A 24,260-nucleotide genomic window follows, 5' to 3' on the forward strand; every position below is an offset into this window, starting at 1 on the left:
CTCTTTTCATCTTGAAAAATTGAAATTTTATACTCATTAAACAGTAATTTTCTGTTCACCACTCCCTACCCCATAACCACTATTGAACTTTCTGTCTCTGTGTATTTAGCTATTATAGGTACCTTTTTTAAGTGGAATTATGCAATATTTATCTTTGTGTAACTGGCTTATTTCATTTAGCATAATGTCTTCAAGGTTCATCTATGGTGTAGCATGTGACAGGATTTCCTTCTTGTAGCCTATGATGAAGGCTACTTAGATTCCACCTGTCTTTCTTTTAATGCATATGCTACATTTTTTTTATCCGTCCATCTGTTGATAGACACTTGGGTTGTTTCCACATTTTGGTTATTGTGAAAAATGCTGCTATCAACAAGGGCATACAAATATTTGTTCAAGATCTTGCTTTCAATTCTTCTGAGTATATATCCAGAAATGAAGTTGCTGGGTTGTATGATAGTTCACTTTTTAATTTTTTTGAGGATCTACCATACTGTTTCTCATACTGGCTGCACCATATTACATTCCCCCAACAGTGCACAAAAGTTCCAATTTTTTCGCATCCTTGCCAACCCATATTATTTTCTGTTTGTTTGTTTGTTTGTTTTGTTTTTGTTTCCCATGGTAGTCGTCATTAGAGTAGCTGTTTTCAGACAGGGCTGGTGGGGGTGGGGTGGGGTGGGGGGCGGCTGTTAATTAATAACTATAAAGTGGATGGACTTTGGGGTCAGAGGTCAGGATTTGAATCATAGCTCCTACTTACAGACTGTCTGGCTACAGCAAGTTGCTTAACCTCTCAAAGTTTCAGTTTTGTCATCTGTAAAATGAAAGTGATAATACTACCTATTTCATAAGTTGTTATAACGCTTGACAAATGCTTAGCACGATGCCTGCCACAAAGTAAATGCTCAAAAATAATAGTACTATTGTTACTACAATCTCATTATTATTCAATAAAGTAATCGAGATTGAAAACCACTTGGGTTCTAGTTAGTTCTCAAAGAAGAAAGGCTTTTGAGAATCTACTCTATAAGCATGCAGATAAAACTGTATATTTTTAAAAAATTTTATGAATTAAAGACACCTATGGGTCTATCAGGGAACTTGGGGCCTATTATAATAGGCAGCAAGAGCCCACCTTTTCTGTGATAGTAAGTGTGGTCTAAGAGTGGGGAGTATAAGGAATTACAGTCATTTTAAAATGTTCTCTTTTACACACACATACACATTGTGGCAGCTGGTGAATGAAAACTGGAATGATGGTATTAGGAATAAACGTTACTGAAGCTTGAATCAATCAATAAAAAAGCTGCAGTAATATTGTTGGAAGGTAAGGAAAGAAGGAAGTACTATGTACTTTCAATGATCATAGGAATTATAGAGGGGGTTTCTAGTAATTGCTATGAAAATCCTACACCCATTCAGACTTCTTCAGTCTGTGTGTAGTTTCTAGGAAACTCGAATTGCTTAGAAGAAGAGGTCTAAAAACCAAATACGCTATGATTAAGGCTACTTCGGTTCCATTTCTCTTTTAAAAAGTATCTTAGATATGAATGTCATCTTTTACCTTTTCATTTATGTGAGCCTTACAAACAAAAAGTACACCAAGTGTACGGTTTGATGAATTTTCACACAAACCGAATATACACCTATGTCGCCAGCACCCTAATCAAAGAATGAAACATTGTCAGGACCACAGGCACCCAACTGTGCCCTTCTATACACTACTCCTCCAGGAGCAGCTACCATCCAGACTCGAACCTATAGATCGCATCTGCCTATTTTGTACTTTATGTAAATGGAATCATGCAGATAAACTTTTGTATCTGGCTTTTTTTCCCTCATTACATACCTGTGAGAATTATAGATGTTATTGTATTCAGTTGTAGGTAGTTGTATTCTCTTTGCTGCATGATATTTCACTGTGTGAATATACTCTAATCGCTATCCATTCTGCTCACCCCACCTCCCAAGTGAGATGGAAAGGCATCGTGAGGATTTGAGCAGCAAAATGTTATCTGACTTACATTTTAAAACCTCACTCTGGCTGCTGTGTGAATAGACCAAGAGAGCAAGGATTGTTATACAAAGACTATTTAAGGAAGTTATTGGAAATTCCAGGAGAGAGGTGGCTTAGACAAAGGTAATATGAATAGAAGTAAAAAGCAGTCAAATTCTGGGAATATTTTGATGATAGATCCTGTGGGTTTTCCTGATGGATTGAGTGTGAGGTGTGATAGAGAAGTTAAGGATGACTCAGGTTTCTGTCCAAAGCAAACTAGAAGTATGAGTTGTTATTAATTGGAAGAGGGATGACAGCTGTGGGAGCTGGGAAGTCAGGTACTCAATCTGGGATATTTTAATTTGAAATGCCTATTGATATCTAAATAGAGTGTAGAATAGGCAGCTGAAGATACAACCCAGGGTTCAAGGAAGCAGTTCAGGCTGAAAATGTGTGTGTGTGTGTGTGTGTGTGTGTGTGTGTGTGTGTAATTTTTTCTCCCTACAGCATATAGATGGTATTTTTTTTTTTAACACTCCTGGACTCAAAATGATCATGGAGAAAGGGAGTATAAATGGTGAAGAGAAGGGCATCCTGAGTACCCTTAATGTTAAAGGTCAAGTTCATGAGGAGGACCCAGCAATCAGAGGTGAAGAATGGATCTCCATTGATAAGAGGAAAATCAGGAGAATATGGAGTCCTACAATCAAGAAGTTATCAAGTTTCAGATAAAGAGAGTGATCAACTGTGTCAAATGCCAGTTAGATACAGTAAGGCAAAGAGGAAGTCATTGGTAACCTTGAGGAGAGTAGTCTCTGGAATGTGGAGGTGGAAGGCTGATTAGAGTATGTTCAAGAAAGAATGGGAAGAAAGGGCTAGAGGACTAAGGATAGTATAGCTTTGGAGGCTAGAAGCCCAAGATCAAGGTATGCACAGGGTTGGTTTCTTCTGGGGCCTCTCTCTTTGGCTTGCAGATGGCCCGCTTCTCCCTGTGTCCCCACAGTCTTTCCCTTGCATGTGTCCATGTCTTAACTTCCTGTGTTTATAAGGACAACAGTCAGAATGTATTAGGGCCCAACCATGCCCTCATTACCTTAATCACCTCTTTAAAGAACCCAAGTGGGGTTCTGCTCACTTACATCAATCTCCCACTGCTTAACTTTGGAGTCCTGGGGTTAGGACTGCAGCAAGAATTGGAGGGAGGGCTCAATTCAGTTCATACTCATTTGAGTATTTTCCAGGAAGGGGCTCTTAGGAGCAGTGTTACTGGGAACATGGTTGTACATGTTTTGGTGAACTTCCATAGACATTACCACCGGATACATATGTAGGAGGGGAATCGCCAAGCCACAGGGAATGCCTATGTTCACATTCAGTAAATGCTGCCAGAAGCCTTTCCAAGTGGATGTACCAACTGACAGTCCCTTGGCATTTTACTTTCACAGTGGGCGTCACTCCTGGATGAAGACTTCAGGAAATACTCCAGGGACTCTGGAATCTGCCTCCCTAAGGATTCCTCTGTAGATCAAATCTTTGGCAAGGCGATGTCAGCACGAAAGATCAACCACCCCATGCTTCGGGCAGCTCCTGCTCTCAGAAGGAAGGGTGAGTATCCATTACTGGCCATTTTCTGACCTGGCCACACCAGAACTCTTGGGAGAATTAGGTCAGAATACATCTAAGGGTGTTTTGAAATCACAGATCTTCTGGGCCTCGTTGGAAAGCTATTTTTAAAACATAGCCCCAAAGTAAGTTTTACCAAATGGAAAAAACAGTACTATCAGAATAGCTGGAAAAAGGAATAAATTTTATTTAATAAAGCAGTTTATGCCAGAGACTACCTTGTGAGCAAAATTTCAGTGATACTTGTAATGACCCAAATGACCCAACTTCTTGTCACAGTGACTAAAAAATAAGACCTTTTTACACAACTATGATTGTCTCAACCTCTGGTCATCAGAGTGATGAGCTATGAGCTGGCTGAAATGGATTCAGATGGTGTTAAATTTTCTACTACGGGAATTCATGTTCATCCTATGGGCATTAATTTAGTGTCAGAGCCCAGCTCTTCTTCACAAGCATATTTGAAATCATTCTACCCACTTATCAGTAGACTTACTTGACTGTGGCTAAGCCATTTCATATCCATATTTCTCACTTATATTACATGGACAGGGTCACCTCATCAACCCATCTGTGTCTTGTTTCCAGCATCTCCTGGTTCTGGCCTTCTCTGGTTAGACAGAGAAGGCCAAGGGATAATGCTATCTGTTTACATTTCTGTAGTTGAAATGGGAATGCAGTCTTTGATAGCCAAAACTGGTGTTTTGAAATACAATGGAGCAGAGTTTGCAATACCAGAAGGAGTACTGGAGTGCCAATTTGAAGGCAGGAATCTGGGTCTAGCTTGGCTCCCCCTTCACTGCATGCATGGGCAGTTCATCATTTGTCTGAGCTTCTGGTTTGCTCATCTGTGCAAGTGGAACGGTAAGATCTGACTTGTCTACCCCAAAGGTGGCAAGGATCAAATGAGCGAACGAATGTCACAGCCTCTCGCTCTACAATTGTAAGGAGTTAAGGGATGCAGTGACTCTATCTGGGCTTCTAAAAGCCCTTAATATACACAGTCAGCTCATTTTGTGTCTTTGTGTCAGGAGATGCTTAAGGGTAAAAACGATTCTTTTCTGGCTTGTGAGTTTAGAAGCTAAGCAGTGAGAGATTGATGTAAGTGAGCAGAACCCCACTTGGTCCCATCTTTAGGGTTCCCTGTGGGACAGCCAGAGCATCTCAGAGCAAAGTTCTGTAGCTGTTTCATTCACTGGTGACTTCTCACTCAGGATTTACAACCTGCATCCTCACCAACAACTATCTGGATGACAGCGCCCAGAGAGGCAGCCTGGCCCAGCTGATGTGTGAACTGAGGCCACACTTTGACCTCTTGATAGAGTCATGTCAGATAGGAATGGCCAAGCCTGATCCTCAGATCTACAGGTTCATGCTGGACACCTTGAAAGCCAGCCCCAGTGAGGTACGTAGACACTTCCTTTCAGTGGAGAGGAATGTTGTAGAGATAATGCAATCAAGAAAAATTGGGAAGGAGTGAGCAGGTGGGGGACATCTGGCCCTGGCAGGACCATGGCAGGTCCAGTGGCAGGTTCCACCTCTCCCAGGCCAGAACTTCTAAAGGACTTTTACCCATCCCTTCAGCCTAGAAAGTTCTACCAAAGGTGAGCATCTGACCCCTCTCTGTGGCTCTTACAGATATTGTTGAAAGCTTCTAGACCAGCTGCCTCAGTTTACCTGTAAAAACATGCAGACCCTGAGACACTTTCCTAAGACCACAAGTCTAGTCAAGGTTACCCCAGCAAAGGGTGGGCAGGAATGGGCCCCAATATTGCAGCTGTCTTCTAGGCCCCTCCGCACCCCTAAATTCTGTTTTCGTACTCTCTAGATGATCTATTCTAAAACATTCTTCATTGTGTTTCCCTACTCTGACCTGCGAAAAGGCGATTGGACCAGGATTAAATTCCTTTCCCTGACATTTCCGACCCCTCCGTATGGTCCTGTCTCACAGCTGGCCAGCTGAAACCCTGAGCTCCATCACTGGGAATCCTTGCCAGGCTCAAGAATACCAGGGCCCTGTCTTTCTCCTCTTAAACTTTGTTTCTGCTCTTCTTAGGCCCTGGATTCAGCCTTATAACAGCACTCTAATTTTTAGAATGCATATAGATAAATGTTTTTTCACTTATGACTTTTGAGTTGGCTGAGTTGCTTAGAAGTAGGCTTGCCCTAATCCAAGATAATAAATAAATACACCTGTGCTTTCTTCTACACCTCTAAGGATCTTTTTTCCCTTTATTTCTATTAAAATTTGAAACTTTGATCTATTTGGGCATTATTTTGGGGTAAGATAAGAAGGAAGGATCCACTTTTTCCCTTAGTTAAAATAATTAAACAATCTTAGACACTTTTATAAGAAACTAAATTGTCATTTGTATTTGGGTCTATTCCTCAACTCACTTTCTATGTTTATTTCTATTTATATGTCTATTTCTTCTCTAGTGCTGTTTTTTTTTTTAACCTTTTATAGCTCTATAATGTGTTTTCTTATCTGCCCTTATTATAGTTTTTTTATAGACCTTTTTTTTGGTTGATTCATACATGTTGATTTTCATAGATGAATTTTCGTGATCATTTTATATTCTTCCTTAATCTTCTCACAGTTTCAGAATACAGGCTGAAACCAAAAGGCGTATGTGGGAACACTTATATCTGTGTATATATGATGTTTATATAATATCTTTAATTTTAAGAGAGTACAGTTACGTGGAGAGAAAAAGTCTTAATTTCATCATTGTGAAATAACCACTGTTTACATTTTAACGTGCTTCTTTCTGGTGTCGTCCCTCATGCATGAGGTTTGCTTTGGTCAGCGATGCTAGTATCCATGCTATTTGGATTCAGGTTGTTTTCGTGGATTCCGTCGGGGCTAATCTGAAGCCAGCCTCTGACTTGGGAATGGTCACTATCCTCGTCTCTGACACTGACACGGCCCTGCGAGAACTGGAGCGAGTAACCGGGGTGCAGGTAACTGTACGTCTGTGCCGAGTCAGATTTCCTGTCACTCATCTGTGTTTAGGTACAAAAAACAAAACAAGTGAGAGGAGAGCCCGGTGTTCTGGGAGCTCCTTGCTCCCAGCATGGTTCCCAGGTGTGGACCTCTTGGGTGGGACATCCTCGATGAACATCTTGGTTCTTTCTTTGAAGTCAACGAACAGAGAAATGATGCTCTGAGAGCAAAAATCTAAACTAGTCAGAGTTGGAGGCACCGAGACAAGAGTGGGGCTTTCAAAGCCACCCAACTTTACTTTTTAGAGTAAATATTGAGAAGTTAGCTGCTAGGTCTGCCCGAGTAAGGGTAGGGAGCGCAGCCTTTACCTGGTCTGCCCGTCATGCCGTTGGCACGCAGGTGTAGTTGTTTGCTTCCTCTTGGTTCACATCCTCATGGCAGTGGCTGACCAAAGGAAGGCTTTTAAGGAAAATGTGTGCCTCACATTAAGGTGAACAGGATGTCCTTAATGATGCCACTAGGGGCTATCTGGAAAGTAGCCTGCTCCCCAGGAGCTAAGCCAGCCACTTTTCCTTCTTTTGAGCTTACTTAAGATCACACATCCCATTAAGTCTGCGAGTGACAGTTATGCAGATCTTTTGCAGTAATGCTGTTCTTTGCTCAGGGTTGTCAGTGTAATGGGAGAGAAGGGACAAGGGAGCCCATACACTTGACTGATCTAGAAGACATCAGAGGCCTTACAACCAGTGTCCCAAAGGGAATTGCGTTGGTTTCCTAGGGCTGCCTTAAGTAACATAGACTGGGCGGGCGAGACAGCAGTTTCACTAGAAGTCTAGAAGTCTAAGATTAAGGTGTCGGCAGAGTTATTTTCCTGAGGCCTCTCTTTTGGCTTATAGATGGCCACCTTCTCGCTCTTCCTTCACATGGTTGTTTCCTTGCATGCGTCCTAATCGCCTCTCCTTATAAGAATACCAGTCAGATTGGATTTTGACTCCAATTGTTGCAGTCTAATGACCTCATTTCACCTTAATCGCCTCTTTCAATACCTTATATCCAAATACAATTGCTTTCTGAGGTCCTGCAGGGGTTAGATCTTCAACAGAAAGGGACACGATTTAGCTCAGAACCATTGAATTTTTGTCTTTAACAAATAAAAACGTATGTCTAATGACTTCATGACCTTTGAGCATCTTGCCAAGCTCCATGTGTCCTTCTGTGAGCCTGGAAGTCTCATCTAGCAGAGAAGAAAGCACCCAGATGTGGAGTCAGAGCAGCCACCTATTTGTCCCAGTTACCAGCATTGTTCCCTCATCACTTCTGAGCTACAGATACCTGCCCTGTAAAATTGGGAAAGCAAGCCATGTCTCACCTATTTTCTCCTCAGGGATGCTCTAACTTTGGGCGCTCCTAAAGGGAATAATATATGGAAAAATGAAAATCCATCCTTTTTAAACAGGGGAGATGTGTCTCTTATCTTTCAAAAAAGCTGTGGGACTCAGTCATGAGCGGGCTTTGTAAATTATACGAACACATAAGAGCTACATTAGAACCATTAGAGTAGGAAATCCCTGTCTTCTCCATCCCTGGAAGTAGTAGCACATACCTGATATGTGACCAGAGAACTTGCGGACACATTAGAAGAAGGGCCCCAAGGGACACTGGCTTTTGGGCAGTGTCTTACCACCCTCTGGCCAGACAAAACGCATTGCTGTCACCAGACACCAAGCTGCCTGCCCTTGTCCCTACCGCCACACCCCGCGTCCTCTCCAGACACCACAGCTGTGGTGGCCTCGCCTTCTGAAGACACCTACGCAGACTCTCCCTCATTTGAAAGGAAGGTGAGTTTCATAGTTTACTTCTCCCATTTTGGAGGTCAGAATACCACGTGGCCGTGGAGAGCTACATCTTCCATAGGTCATGCCTTTGGAACTAAAGATGAGAAATCAAGCAGTGGGAGTTACTAACATGTTGCTTCGTATGAATACGTTCACTGACATGTGCTCAGCATCCTGTCCTTTGTCATTTCTGTCTCGAGGAAACTGATATTAATAAGTTACAGGAGCCCCTAAAGGGCACTTTGTTAAGGAATTCTTCTGTTTACCTAAGTATCATAAAAAGATGGTTATCTGAACTCCTGGGACTCCAGAGGAAAGTACTGGGACCTGCTGGCAGAAGGCTATCAACTGGATTGTGTACACTCCCCACCAAATTCACATGTTGAAGCCCTAACCCCCAGGACTTCAGGATGTGCCTATATTTGTAGATGGGGCTTTTAAAGAGGTAATTAAGGTAAAACAAGGTCATGCGGGTGGGCCCTGACCCAATCTGACTGGTATCCCAATGAGAAGAGGCACTTAGGACACAGACACACACAGAGGAAAGGCCATGTGAGGACATTAAATAGATAGCCATCTTAGAGCCAAGGAGAGAGGCCTGAAAAGGAGCCAACCCTTCCGATACCTCGGTCGAGGACTTCCAGCTTCTAGAATTGTAAGTAAGATCTTGGTTCAGTCCCCCAGCCTATGGTACATTGTTGTGGCAGCGCTAGCAGACTAATAAAAAGGCACAGAGAGCTTGATTTTGGCCGCCTTGAAGGAGAAACACTTCAACAGAGCCGTACAGTGATGGAGAGCTGCTCTGCGAACTTTGCCTTCCTGGCGGTGGCCATCCTGAGCCTGGGCCAGCACTCGAGGAACTGCCGTAGAGAAGAATTACAGTGATTAAAGCTCCAAATCTCAGTGTCTTAGAGAAGTGGAGTTTATTTCTTATTATGTAAATCTCAACTTGTGGTGGCCAGGGACTCTGCTTTATGCAGCCATTCGAGGACCCAGGCTGGTGGAGGAACCACCATGTTTCACTTGTGGTTTCCGAGGTCACACTAGACGGTCAGCTGGAAAGTGGGAGAAAAGGGAATGTAGAGGATTGTGTGGGGATTTTCATGGGTCGTACCGTTTGCATTTCATTGGTCAGAACTCAGTCATGGGACTCCAAAGAACTAAACAGAAGGTGAGGAAATTAAGTCTAGCTGTGTGCTGGAGAGGAGAGGACGATGAGTCTATCAGTCACCGGTAAGACTGAGGAGGCCACGGCACAGGTGATCTGTGGGCCTACTTCTGGTGCCAGCACTCTGGGGTTTTGTAAACTCAAACTTCTCATGGAAGAAAGCTGCAGCCACTTCTCTCACTGTACCTCTCCTACTTTCCAGCTTCTCGAAACTGCAGCCCCTCTCCCAACCCCATGCAATCCAAGTGATGTGAGCCATGGGTATGTGCCAATCAAGGTAAGTAAGCACTCTCTCAGTCAGCTGAGCACTCTGTATCCAGGTCACCTAAAATCACTCACAGAGACATTTGTTAAGTATCAAAGGTACTTGAACGTTTACTATTTATAGGGAAATTGTATTTCCCACAGCTATCATTCCTCAAAAATCTATAGAATACATGGAGCATGCCTTTGGATATGCAAAGTAGTGTGACCAGTGTGGTCAGACTTCCAGGGGACAGCAGGCTACATGGGACCTTGGGTAGGCCAGGGGTGCCAACTGTGCCTCCATGTTCTGGAGAGCACGTTTGTTCGTCCAACAAGTGCTTATTAAGCACATCCTTTGTGTTGAGGACAGGTCAGGTGTGAGGTATGCAGGAGAAATAAGACAGACCTGTTCTCGAGGAACCTGCATCAGGATAAAGAGAGTGAAATGGTCATTAAAATGGTCATTAAAATGCCACAGTCAGGACTGTGGCGAGGTCAAGGCCAAGTGCCGAAAGCCCCCAATTCCTGACCTGGTTGGGATACAGTGCAGTCTTCGTGGATTCACTCTGGGATCTCTTTTTGTCATTGGCCCCATTTAAATGAAAAGGGACCTAAAGCTACGGGTCACCTCACAAGCAAGACAAAGCCCAACAGTCGCTCTGGAGCCAGAGAGAATCCGACAGAACCAGCCAGAGTCCTGGCTTTGGCACTTGCTGCGTCAGCACATTTAGACTTATTTCTTATCACTCTGCATCTCAGTGTTCACAGCTTTATAATGAGATGATGATAATATAGTTGACCCTTAAACAATGCAGAGATTAGGGGTGCTAGCCCCTGTACAGTAGAAAATTTGCATATAACTTTTGACTCTGCAAAAACTTGACTGCAATCAGCCCTTCACGTCTGTGGGTTCCCAGTCACAGACGGAAGAAATTGGCCCTTGAACAACAAGGGTTTGAACTTCATGAGTCCACTTATACGCGCGGTTCAAACCCATGGTGTCCCTCTATGTTCTTGTAAGAATTCATTGAAATACCTCAGGTAGCCTCAGGCTTAGTACCTGATACCCCCGTGCTGCGTCAATATTAGCAGACGAAGCGGAGAGCTGGTCTGAGCTCTGCATTGTGGAGACAGTGGGATGGCCTGCTGCCCTGGAGGATAACCCCACAGATACGTATTGAGCATTTGTTATTGGCTGGGCACAGAGAGAAATACCAAGATGAAGACTAGAGGGATTTTACGCCCCCCCGAGATGAACATTCGCAGCCCCAGTGGTTCCATCACAGGGTGAGGTCCATGCCTGACAGCAGTGCCCAGAGAGCTCAGAATGGGCTCTGGGTGGGGAGAGGCAGCAACCATAAATGCCAGCAGCAGGGCTCAGCCAGCTTGGTAAAGTGGGCATCAAAGGATGAGTGGAGAGGGGTAGTAAGAAAGGGCTTCTCTGCTACTAAAACTCTGGTCAGTGCCAGTGCAGCTCCTCCTATCACCCTGGGTGCTTCTGAAGGGGTAAACATTCCTTTGGACCTTATCTATGTATCGATGAGGAGTGAAGGGCTCTTTGCCTGGGGCTTGTGTCTTCAACCCCCTGGACAGGTTATTTTTGTAATCCTCTGGATGCTTGCATCTTCAGTCAGTTCCAGTAGATTCCTCATCTGACCATGAAGGAGGGTGATCAGAACTGCTTTGCCACCCCCTCATCCCCTACCCCAAATTCAAGAGCTGGAGCAGTGACCTCTGGGGAGCCCCGGCTGAGCCCAGGCTCTGGGGTGGGGGCGCGGAGAGGGCTGTTGCATCCATTTTCGCTGGGCGCTAACGTAACCCAAACTGGGTTAGTAATAGGTCTTTCCCATTTTCTGACTTTATGGCGCTTTTATTAATATGTCATTTAAAGGATGGGAAAGTTCATGAGTTTTCTGAGCTCTGCTGAGTCAAATATGAAGCAGCAAAGCAAGCCTTTTAGATGGGGTCCATTTAGACCGGAGGATTATTGGATTGGACATCAGCTCTGTAATGTTTTTCAGTATAAAGAGTATGGACTTTAAAGTTGAATTCCCTCCTTTAACCCAGTACTAAGGGGGAGACAATGAAACATTCTGATAAAAATATCATAGTCTGTGAAAGGGGTTTGGAATGTCAGCTGAATGTTATCTTGAGCAAGACAGCTTGTTAGGAATCATGGCTGCAACTTGCAATTAGCAACACCAACTTGGAGGAGTCTGAGATGCGGCTAGATGGAATTGTTCTGAGTGAATTTCTATAATTTGAAGCTTATTTTTCTCATTCATTTCCATTAGAAAACTGGAGACATGTACTTTTGGGAAAAATAGAGCCCTTTGACAATATATTGCTTTAGTTCTTTTGCTTAGACCCCACTGAAATGGTCAGCAGAGGCTTAGTGCCCCCATGAACAAACCCAGCTTAAGGCCATGTCTGTTTCTTGCTGCAGCACCGCCCAGTGCGGTTGAGACGTGGGCTTTCTCGACACGCTCATTCAGGCCCCCTGGGCTCCTTCTTTCTTCTAGTTCCACCATCCTCAAGGCCCAGTCCATTCAGATGCTCGCAGGGAAAGAGAGGGAGGACCAACTGTGGCAGGCCCCGTGATGTAGTACGCATTTCTTCTGCTTATGTGCCATTGGCCAGAACCTAGTCAAATGGCCATACCCGCTGCAAGGGATACAAGGAGGTCTGGAAAATGCCATCTTGTGCCAGGGAGAAGAGCAGATGTTGAGCTCTAGCAGCCTCTGCTGCATCCATGAAGCCCCAAAAGGACAAGAAGTGTAGCAAAGCTTGAGAAAAAATTCATATTTAAAAGATAAACAGCTTTTAACAAAATAATTTTAGCATTCTGCATGTTAGCATAAATATTTTGCTCTGCACAAAATCAGCCTCCAGTTTTAAATATTGAAAACATGACAAACTGCACCAGAAACTCTGATAGCAAAGAGGCAAACTTATTTTGTTCTGTTTTGTTTTCCAACATTTTAATCTTTTCAGGCTTCTTCTGTCACAGTGAAAGCCACCTGTTTTTATTGCACAGTTGGGCCAGTTGTCTCTTTGCAGACATCTTCTCGCATTGGAGTCTCAGGCTGAGAAAGCTGGGTTGTATGCAAGATCTAGCAAAATACTGAAATGGCCCAGACAGCCCACAGAAGAAGGGCCTTATTCTGTCCAGCCTGGCACTGTGGTCATTTCCCACTCACTTCTCTCTTTTACAGCCTGGGATGCGTCTGCATTTCGTGGAGCTGGGCTCCGGCCCTGCTGTGTGCCTCTGCCATGGATTTCCTGAGAGCTGGTTCTCTTGGCGGTACCAGGTAGGGGGAGCAGGGGGAAGGTACGGCCTGGTCAGGGTGAAGTGAGCGGAAAGTCTAGATGGCGTGGCCTGGCCTGAATGTTGTTAAGAAGCTGCACCCTGACAGTGGAGCATCCTCTCCAAAGTATGACCACGATACTTCAGAAATGGGGCCAGAGCTTGCTCCAGACCTCAGCTGTGCTAGCCCATATGCTACCTTTGCAGATTAAAAAAAGGGAGACTTCTTCAAGATGCTCTATGCCACCTGTGAGAAGTCTTTGTAATGATTGTAGAAATCAAGTTCTATGTTAGGAAAGGTGCTCTCTTAGATGTGGCATTAGATGCAGTAAACAGACCCTACCACCATCCCTGGCAGCCCTATCCAGGTGGGCATGCTCCAGTCCCTTGGAGGAGACACCAGATAGTGCCATGACACACTTTGGATTGAACCGTTTGCAAGAGTAGGAGGATAGAGAAACCGAAGAGGGAGCACCAGCCAAACACTAATGAGACCACGCCGGAGTGTGTATGTGTTGTTTGTTTTCTAGATCCCTGCTCTTGCCCAGGCTGGTTTCCGGGTACTAGCAGTGGACATGAAAGGCTATGGAGAGTCGTCTGCTCCTCCTGGTGGGTTAGTTCTCTTACAGCTGTCCTCTCCTGGTCGTGCTTTCCAACTTTCCCAACTCTCCAACTGCACCGTTGTCCCCTGGTCCCAGGGCGGAGCGAGCAGTCCTTCAAGGGGTCTTACTTGGTCCCTCCCCTTTCCAGCAATTTCCTTTGTCATGCAATTTGTGTCTCAGACGTTCCTCATACTCTGAGTGAATACAAGAAACCCAATGGCCTGTGCCCCAGGGGTGTCTCCTGTTGGTTGGCGTGGACGTAGAGTGTAGGATGTATCATCCATCTCCAGAACTTTTTCCATCTGGCAGAACTGAAACTCTGTACCCATTAAACAATAGCTTCCCAATCTTCCTTCCTCCAGCCCCTGGCAAACACTCTCTTCTTTCCGTCTCTATTAATTTGACTAATCTAATCTATGTACTTCATATAAGTGGATCATACAGCATTTATCCTTTTGCGGTCCATCCATGTAGCATGTGTCACAACTTCTTTTTAAAGGACGAATAGTATTCCATTGTATAGATATGCCACATTTGTTTATTCATTCATCTATCTATGGACACTCTACCTTTTTGCTATTGTGAATAATGTTGCTATGAACATGGGTATACAATTATCTCTTTAAATCCCAGTTTTTTGGGGGAGCATATACTCAGAAATAGAATTGCTAGGTTATATGGTAATTCATAGGCCAGATTCTTAACCTAGCATCTGTGGATCCCAGTGGAAGTCTATCTAAGGATGGGTGTCATCCTGAGATCACATGTGGCTTTATGAGCATTTTCCTGGGGGAGGGGAGCCCATTGTTTTTATCAGTTTCAGAGGCATCCTCAGCCCCAAACTGTTAAGAACCTCAGGTATGGAGGCAGGGATGTGAAGTAGCCAGGTGTGCAGCAGAACTCCTGGTTCCTCCAAGTCCCTACGATACCGTTAGCAGTGGTGGCTTAGCAAGCCAAGCCAGCTGCCCAACGTCCTTTTTCTGGGCTCCTTCTCCCAAATTTACATCAAGCCTATTGTGTTGAGTTTGAAGGTAGCCGACATGGACGAGGGTTCTTGGTAACTCAGGTGGCCACCAACCAGGCCACTCATCCTGTCACAGCAAGGGAGTGCTGCCATAATTATTCCCTAAATGCCATTGTCTCAACTCAGCAGCTGCTTATTGCTTTGGAATGACTCTGAAGCATTTTAGACCAAAAAAACGGCCTTTAGTCCAAACATCCAGGAAAGGCATCTAAGGTTTTTTTTTTTTTTTTTAATTTAATTATTAAAATGTTTATTATTATTCATTTATACTACAATCTTCCCTGAATCCCCTAGGCATAACTTACAGATATAATTTTTATCATTCAAATTAGAACACTATTAAAAGAGACACTATTTAATAATAACACACTTAAACTGAAACTGTCCTCAACAAATTGGGGCCTATGGTTATACCCTAATTATAACTCTTTATAAGAAAAACATAATTTACTTGCTAATTATTGTTGAACATGAATTGTATAACATGAATTCTAAAGCCAAGTATAATATTTGGAATATATACGCAAAAGTTCAGATCATTTGTGTACAGATTTCATATCATTTGTTAATAGATTTTAAGTGACAAATTATTTTCTCTTAAAATTTTGAAGCTTTTGTCCAACTGTTTTCTAGCTTCCCTTGTTGCTATTGAGAAGTCCCCTGTCATTTTGATCCGTAGGCTTTCTATGTGACCATTTAGGTGTTTTTTTTTCCTTACCCTTAACACTTTTAGGATCTTTTGCTCATCGTTTGTGTTCTAAAATTTTATGATACTGTGCTATAATATGGGTCTTTTTTCATCTCCTTTGCTGAGTACATTTATCTTTCGGCTCTTTGAAATTCTCTTGAATTATTTCTTTGATAATTTTTCTTCTGTTTTCTCTGTTTTCCTTTCTTTTTTCTTTTTTTCTTTCTGAAATTGTTATTATTGTTAAAATGTCCTTACTATCCCAAATGAACTTCAGGTTCAATATAGTCACTATCAAAAATCCCATTGGAATTTTTTTATAAAAATAAGAAGTACAATTCTACAGTTTGTTATGGATTCACACACACACACACAAATCTTTTTATAGTCAAATCAGTTTTGAGAAAGAACAGAGCTGGAAGACTTATACTTTCTGATTTCAAAATATATTTCAAAGCTACAGTATTCAGAACTATATGGTACTGGTGTAAAGATAAACATATATACCAATGGAACAGAACAGAGAGCCCAAATCAGTTCACACATATACAGTCAACTGATCTTTGACTAGGGTGCCAAGAACAAAGAATAGGGAAAGCATAGTCTTTTCAACAAATAATACTGAGAAAACTATATATTCACATGGAAAAAAATGAAATTAGACCCTTACCTTATACTATACATAAAAGTCAACTCAAAATGGATTAAAGGCTTAAATGTAAGACCTGAAACTGTAACTCTTAGAGGAGAACGTAGGGCAAAAGCTTTATAACATTAGTCTTGGCAATGATTCATGGATATAACACCAAAACACAGGCAACAAAAACAAAAATAGAGTAGGGACAACCCCAGTCTGAGAATTCAATGATTATATATATTTTTTGACACAAAGGCCCTTTTAGTTCGTTGGTAATTTTTAATCATGTGAGTTAAATTTATTATTTTTTTTTATTGCAGAAATAGAAGAATACTCCATGGAAGTGCTATGCAAGGTAAAAAAGATCTTTGGATAACATCTGTAACATCTTTTCTATCCTAGTATTTTCACTGATAAAAGTCAGAAGTGTGAGTGTTCATTTAAATTCGAGGAAAGCAGGATTTCACAGGATTTCGGTATAAATTCTTACTGTAAGTTGAAATGCCATTTGAAAGTGATGGCCAACGTTTGCTTCGTGTCAAGTACTGCTCTAAGCATTTGGTGGAAGAGGAAACAGAGTCACAGGGAGGCAAGGTAATGACCCAAGGTCAGCGGCTAGTAGAACCAGGTTTGAACCCTGTAATAGCTCTCACATCCCTCCTCTTAACCACTCTAACATATCGCCTTTCCACCTAAGAATTTTAAAAATCATTTTATTTTGGTAAAGATGTTGTTGACCAGACCTAGGGATTAGTGTGTGGTTTGGTGACTAATGGCGTTTTTATTCTAAGACAAGCAAAGGCACCACTAGGGAAGGGGACCCTTAACTCAGAGCTTGCAGCGGGGAGACTGAGACTAATCACTGCGAGGAGAAACTGTGACTCAAACCAGGGCGAAGAAACAGACAGAAAACTGGCAATGCTGCTTAGTACATTAAAATTACAAAAAGCCTCGATCTCAGAGTCAGAGCTCTGCCTGGGGCTACCCATGTCTGGCCCCACACACAGCTTCGCAGCTCGTAAGGGGAGCGTGGGTGAAAGCTTGGTTTCTAGTTAGGGTTGTTTTTCCTCCCTGAGTTTCCAAACTCAGTTCGCCTCTTCTATTCTGCCACTTCTGACCTTGCTCATAGCTCCCCTCAACTTTGTCTCACTAGTGACCCTGTGGGATCCTCTTCGCATTGCCCCACTGTGCCCTAACCTGGATTTCTGTCAAAATCTGTTCTTGAAACAGATAAATTGGGTTGCTTGAGATAACTACTCTCCTGAAGAAAGTTATTTTACTAAAAGAAGATAAAATGTGATGCTTCTTTACCCTGACTCCACCTTTTAAAAAATTCGTCGATATGTCAGCTAGTAGGTATTTACCCAAGAGAACTGAAAAATGTGCCCCTAAAAAACCTGTACTTGAATGTTCACAGCAGCACTATTCACAACAACCCAAATATCCATCAGCTGATGAATGGATAAACCAAATGTGCTATATCCATGTAATGAAATATTCAGCAATAAAGATGTATGAAATACTGATGCATGCTTCAGTGTGAATGAACCTTGAAAACATGCTGAGATAAGCCAATCACGAAAGGCCACATATTGTATAATTCCATTTGTATGAAATATCCAGACTAGGCAAATCCATAGAGACAGAAATTAAGTTAGTATTTGCCAAGGGCTAGGAGGAGTGGGGAGTGAGACGCAACTGCTAGTAGTTACAGGTTTCTTTTCGGTGTGATGAATGTTCTGGCACTAGAAAGCGACGATGTTTTCACAACTCTGGATACACTGAAAGCCACTGAATGGTACACTTTAAAGGGGTGACTTTTATGGTATAAGAGTCATAGCTTAATAAAGCTGTTATTTTAAAAAATCATCAGTACAATATCTTTAATGTGAAATTTTATTTAAAACAACTTCATATTGTCTTTAAACATAGGGTTACAAAAATCCTAAGCGAAGATCCTTAATGCTTCTTGCCCTCAAGTGCCCACAACAGCTTTTTTTCCCAGCAGCATCTCCCAAATATTATGAAAACTCTTTTTCTCAACCACAGTTCCCCAAATTTGTGTGCCAGTTAATCATACAACTGTTATTTGTTTCAAAATGGGTATCTTTCAGGAACCATAAACCTATTCTCTGTATGTTTATAGTCTTAAGATTCCAAATGAGGAATGTTGAAATGCTACATTGCAATAATGTTATCTTCTAAAGTTTATTAATGTTGGGAGCCTTGTCTATACCCAATTATCCCTTTCATTGTGTGTGACCTGGGGTAAGTCATTTAATTTTTCCAGGTCATGCTATCAGGTATAAAATACAGTGAATGAATGGGCTTCATGCTCTCCAAGACCCCTTCAGACCCGAGTGTGAGTCTCAGTGTGTAGGATCTGGAAATAATGTGAACTAATCTTCAGCCTAGTCTCTTGGTGGTAAATTGGAGAGTGAAAAGTAGCCTGGGGGCATTCAAGCAGAATAAGGCATCTGTGGTATATAGACTCGGGGAGGGGCAGTCCATGAACCCCAGGAAGTGTATGCAGAATTTGAGGTAAGAGTGCCCATGAGCATTTTCCTGGCAGAGGACCCAGAGTTTCCATCAGATGCTTTGAGAGGTCAGAAGAGACAGGGGAGTCACTCTAGTTGCGGGAAAGGAGTGGGAGATACTACAACATATTCACTCCTCTGTCCTCTTTCTCCTTAAAGTTCCCCGAGACCAAGGGTTTTGTCTGTTTTGTTCATTGCTGTATTCCAGCACTTAAACTGTAGCATCAGGCCCATAATTGGCTCTGAGTGAATTTTAACTGGAGAATAGATGTTACAAGTGAGCGAGTTCATGAGGCCCTGTGTTGGTGATGGAGGTATTAAGGAGGGAAGGAGTGGAAGAGCAGGTGCTTCTTACTGTCAGGATGAGGGGACTGTGATGTGCCTAGGTGTCATTTCACTCTTCTTGCCTGGCCATATGGCAAAGTGCACTAGCAGCGAGTTTTCCAATAGGTAATTATGTGGACAGGCTCCCGAGAATATCCATGGATCCAGGCCCTTTTTTCTGGAAATTATTTCCCTGAGACCAGGATCTTGCACGCATGTTAGAATAAGGCCATTTCTTATTAGAAATGAAATTTTGGATGGCCCCGGAAGCAGTACAAGGCTCTGGCTGCCCTGGAATTACTGACCTTTACTCCACTCTGGCCTCTAAGCAGCATATGGAAGTTGCTGAGAAGCAGCAGCCACTCCAGTCGCTGTAGCTGGACCATAATTCTGCACCCCACATCCTTTGGAGACCAAGATCCTGGAGGACTCTCTCTTACATCAGACAGTCCTTTAGTTCTTAGGTCCTCATTGAAAACCCCTTGGGTACTGCTCGCTTAGTCGACACATTCAGGCATTTCTGGGAAACCCTCCACTAAGTTCTTCGTTAGTGCTTATATTAGTTTGCTTGGGCTGCCATAACAAAGTATCGAAGACTGAGTATCTAAAACAACAGAGACTTATTCTCTCGCCATTCTGAAGGCTAGATGTCAGAGAAGTGTGTCAGCATAGATTCATCTGAGGCTTCTAGATGAGGCATGAGGATGACCGTCTTCTCCTTGAGCCTTCACGTGATTCTCTTCTGTGTCCAAATCACCTTTTCTTACAAGGACTCCAGTCATATTGGACTAGGGCCCACCCCAAGAACCTCATTTTAACTTAATCACCTCTTCAATGACCCTATCTTCAAAGGTAGTCACCTCCTGAAAGTCTTAAGGGCTAATACTTTAACATATGAATTGCAGGGAGACACAATTCAGTCCATAACAAAAGCAGACACAATAATTCTAATCTTGAAGCTGAGATAGATGCATACAATTTCTGATTTTTTTTTTTTTTTTTTTTAATGTGTGTGCTTTCTTTCTTAGGATATGGTGACCTTCCTGGATAAGTTGGTAAGTAATAATTTTGAACTAATCTCTGGAGAATTCTGTTCGGGCCTAGTAATTAAAGAGAAGATGTCAGCCTTTGAGGGTATCAGCTGTCAGAACCTCTAGGGGAGTGGTGAGGGCAGGGAGAGGCCCACTCTGGGGCATTGGGAGGTGGGTGGTTGGTTGGAAGGGATCACAAAAATGGAGATGGCAAAGTATATGGAAAACAGTGTAGACGACTTTGTTTTGTTTTTTTTTTTGTTTGTTTTTATGAAAAGTGTCTTCCAGGGAATAGGATACCCCTTTTGGCTTAAGTCAAGATGTTTGGAAAATACCCTGTAGGCTAATATTTTACAACTTTGTAAAACTTGTATTTCTTCTGAAATATTTAAAATCAAATGCCTTCATTTAATGTTGTTTGGAATGTCAGACTCCAGTCGATGACAGTGACCTGTGAATATGCTTTTGCAGAGCGCAGGTACTATTCCAGAGATTGCAACTGGGGACAGGCTCCTCCCAGTCCTCAGTCACTTCATGGTGTCCATCCCTGGCCCCATCATCACTGGGACACATAGGAAGGAGGCTGGGTCAGCTGCAGAGGAGATGGTCACCCCCCACAGGAGAGGGTGGTTGAAGTCACCAGAGTTAATGAGTTTCCTGAGGGCAGGCCTGAGGGCCGAGCCGTGAAATGGAAAAGATGGAAGAGGGAGTAAACTCTGAAATGAGTCTGGAAAGCAGAGCATCACAGGAGCCAAGAGAGGAAGGTGCCGAAGGAAATGCCTAATGCTGTAGAATAGTCAGAAGAGTGAGAACCAAGAGGAAAAAATCTCTTGGTGGTGATGATTAGCCTTTAGGAAGGACGTTTGCATGGGCTCAGAGGTAGCAAGGAAGAAACCAGGCTGCAGTGATTTAAGGAGTCGTTAGGGAGGCCTCTGGTGTAGACATTGTGAGAAGTTGGGAACACACAGGGGACAGGAGTGTGGTAGGGAACAGAGTCAGGGACTGCTTTGCAAGACGGCGGTGAGGCCAGAGAGGATCTGAAAGGCCCTGCTGTGGCTGAACGAGGCCAGCAGGGCGGGGAGAGGGAAGAGCCTGATTTTAAGTTGGGGAGATCTGAATCCAAATTGTGGCTCCACCATTTACTATCTATGTGGCCTTGGGCAAGTTGCCTGGCTGCTCTGAGCCTGTCTTCTCAATTTTAAACCGTGTATTAGATGTTATTGGAACAATTCCAGAAAATGGATATAAACACTTAGCATAGCACCTGATACATAGTAAGTGCTCAATAAAAAGGAGCTATTGTCATTTTTAGTAGCAGGAGAAGAAAGGAATGTGCAGAGGGAGAGATTAAATATGACTTTGAGATTTTAGTGGTTAGTTAAGGGAGGGAAGATCTCAAAAAAGAGGGGAATAGAATCATAAACACTCATAATGAAATCATAATCATAATCATAATGAAAGATGAGCATGTACTATGGGGAGGTAAGTCATACCAACTTTAAAACAAAAGGGAGAGAAAGAGGTAAAACGAATTTTGATTTGAGGGAAAATAGAGAGGGGAGAAGGAATTCATGGCCAGTGGCCTCCATCTTCTAAGAAAATTTAAAGGGCCGGTCACATGTGTAGAAGGCATATGGAGCTGGTGTGTGGCAATGGGGCTTCAGGGCGGGGGATGTCTGGAGGAGCGTGGTCAGGGGAGGGGCCAGGAGGGATTGCCGCTGAGGGTCGGGCCTGGGAGAACACAAGGCCTTGGCTCCCAGCGCCTACCCCAGAAGGCTGCCCACAGCCACTCCTGTCTCTTTCCTCTGCCAGGGCATCTCCCAAGCAGTGTTCATTGGCCACGACTGGGGAGGCATGCTGGTGTGGAACATGGCTCTCTTCTACCCTGAGAGAGTGAGGTAATGTAGCTGCAGGCATCAAGAATTTGGGTAAGACTGGGACTTAATTCCCACTGGAATCCTTCTTCGGGTCTCGAATCCTAGAAAACTTCTAGAAAACACATAGATCATCTGGGAAGGTACCCACTTAGCTTCTTAGGGTCCACTGACACATTAAGAAGGAGGCCCTAATGAGCTAATGTCTTAGGAAATGAGACCTGTCCTAGTTACTGGTAATGGGACAAATAAGTCAAAACCAGAGTATTCAGCGGGCATGCAGGAGAATGGTGGTAGACTTCGGGGGGAGTGGGCTAGGCAGCAAGGATGTCGGGTTCATAGTATTAAGCACCAGGACAGACCTTAGGGAGTCAGAAAATATGATTTTCAGTTTTGCCCTGAAACTGGCTGTGTGACAAATCAGTTCACCCATTAGGCTTTGGTTTCCTCAGCCACAAAGTGGTCATGGTCACACCCACCCGCCTGTACAGCCTACAAAATGCTGTACAGAAGTCAGGTTAGAATGGCACTTTAGGGCACCAGCAGGAGCTTTCAGATGATGGGCTGTGAACCCAGAGAGTCAGGTGGCTTTGCAGCCACACCCCATTTGAGCCGGCAATCAAAGTTAAAGCCTGTCTGACCTCCCACTTCAGCCTGGGATCTTAGCAAATTAAACAAACATCATCCCTAACAGCCTTCTGTATTCCTTAACTAAGTTACTTTGGTTTGGCTAAGTTTATAAGAACAGAAACACCAGAAAACTTGGTTCACCTCAACCCTAGCTCAAATGGTAGGCTGGTATAAAAGACTAAGAGGAATCAAACATTTCCTAAAATATTTAAGAGTCTGTCACACTCTTGTCCTTATGCTTTCTTTAGCTTTTCTCTGTGTCTTCTCCGTCAAAGGCAAATTAAGATCACAGTTCTTAAGAATTGGGTTCACCAGAAAGTTACTCTCCAGAGCATATTAGATGCTTCTTGAAGGGAATAAAAAAACATAGTGACGAGCTAAGGTGTTGACCTTAAGAAAGGTGAAACGCCTTGTTGTTTTATTAAACTTAATCTGTCTCTCTTCTGTGAAAAATTTAAAGTATTTAACATGAGCCAAGTGAGGAATAACATCAGATCTGAGACACTCGAGCGTGCTCTGGTTTCCCATTCCTCTTCTCATTGTCTGTTTCTGCCCTGTTTTCGTTAGTTCTGGTAGTGATTGCTCCTTCTGCATCTGCTCTCATCAAAGCAGCCCTCCTCCTGCATTCCTGGGAGGGTGGGAGGAAGCCAAGCAAAATCCTGTTATTTAAGAATATCGTTAGCAACACTGATCTTCACCTTTCTAGCCAGATAATGAAAGAAAGCACGATCTACCTTTAACATGGAATATTTCTTTGGATCCTTGGTTTTGGCTTTCAACTGAGATAAAGGCCTTTCTGGTTCTTGCAGACCGTCTTCTTACCAGATCTCTGTCTCTTCTTTCCATAGGGCAGTGGCCAGTTTGAATACCCCCTACATAGCAGTTAACCCCAACGTGCCCCAAATAGAGACCATCAAAGCAAATCCTATTTTTGATTACCAGCTCTACTTCCAAGAACCGGTAAGTTTGGGGCCCAGAGAGCAATGATCCCAGCAAGGTATTGCTCTCCTTTCCTCCTTCTCTCCTTCTCCCATTGGTTTGATTTATCTCTGTCCTCTTTCATTTTCTGTGGCATTCATCAGAAATGATTTCACAAATGGGCTCAGGTGAAACTGGTTCTGGAGTTCAGATGGTCCTTTCCATGTGATGACACATTTCTGAGGAACAGGAGTGGGGACGATGGCATGCTGGGTCCTCCTGCTTCTCTGAAACTGTGGAGTAGGGGCCTGAGCACTAGTTTGGAGCTGGTCCCTCTTGGGGCTCTGGCTGAGAGGCTGGCGGAATCCATGTCTTTCTGGGACAGCTTCTGACTTCTTACCAGGAACCTGGTATTGTGGCTTCCTGAGAAGTAAAGTTTGTGATTATAGGGAACATCAGAACCTAAAAGCCCTTTACCCAGCTCCAGGTATGCTTAGAGAGATGTGGGGAGTTTCTAGTGTCACCCCATGTACCACGAAACTCTAGGAGGCCCCTGGAGCTCAGGTGATATGTGCGATGGGGTGTCACTGCTACATTTTACTGGGATTCACTGAGAGTGGTATCGTGAGTCAGTGTCATCTGGCCTGCCCCCCCCCCCAGCTGCTTCGTAAGGGCACCTGCTCCTCCTTCATTTGTGGGCTCTGAACCCTAGTGTACAACTACATCCGGATAATTCCTGCGAGAGGATAAAGGAAGTTTTCTTATCACTCCGAAGAGAGAAGAATGGATTGGATTAATTAATAAAGAGCATAAGAGCATCTTCCCACATCTCTCACTGCCCCCCTACCCCCCAACTTGCCACCCTAT

General features: G+C 43.4%; 1 protein-coding gene across 2 annotated transcripts in view; it reads left to right on the forward strand.

Moving 5' to 3' along the window:
- The window catches only part of EPHX2 (epoxide hydrolase 2), a 51,689-nt gene that overhangs the window by 6,261 nt on the left and 21,168 nt on the right, over window positions 1-24,260 (forward strand). For both annotated transcript variants that reach the window (XM_036233644.1, XM_036233643.1), the window contains exons 3-12: window positions 3,448-3,607; window positions 4,840-5,030; window positions 6,467-6,589; window positions 9,778-9,852; window positions 13,037-13,132; window positions 13,659-13,737; window positions 16,400-16,434; window positions 19,969-19,995; window positions 21,784-21,869; window positions 23,324-23,435. In XM_036233644.1, the coding sequence (XP_036089537.1) occupies window positions 3,448-3,607; window positions 4,840-5,030; window positions 6,467-6,589; window positions 9,778-9,852; window positions 13,037-13,132; window positions 13,659-13,737; window positions 16,400-16,434; window positions 19,969-19,995; window positions 21,784-21,869; window positions 23,324-23,435 (984 nt within the window). The remainder of the gene's footprint in view (window positions 1-3,447; window positions 3,608-4,839; window positions 5,031-6,466; window positions 6,590-9,777; window positions 9,853-13,036; window positions 13,133-13,658; window positions 13,738-16,399; window positions 16,435-19,968; window positions 19,996-21,783; window positions 21,870-23,323; window positions 23,436-24,260) is intronic.

Source organism: Rousettus aegyptiacus, unplaced genomic scaffold, assembly GCF_014176215.1.
Source record: "Rousettus aegyptiacus isolate mRouAeg1 unplaced genomic scaffold, mRouAeg1.p scaffold_m13_p_16, whole genome shotgun sequence".
NCBI classification, from domain to species: domain Eukaryota; kingdom Metazoa; phylum Chordata; class Mammalia; order Chiroptera; family Pteropodidae; genus Rousettus; species Rousettus aegyptiacus.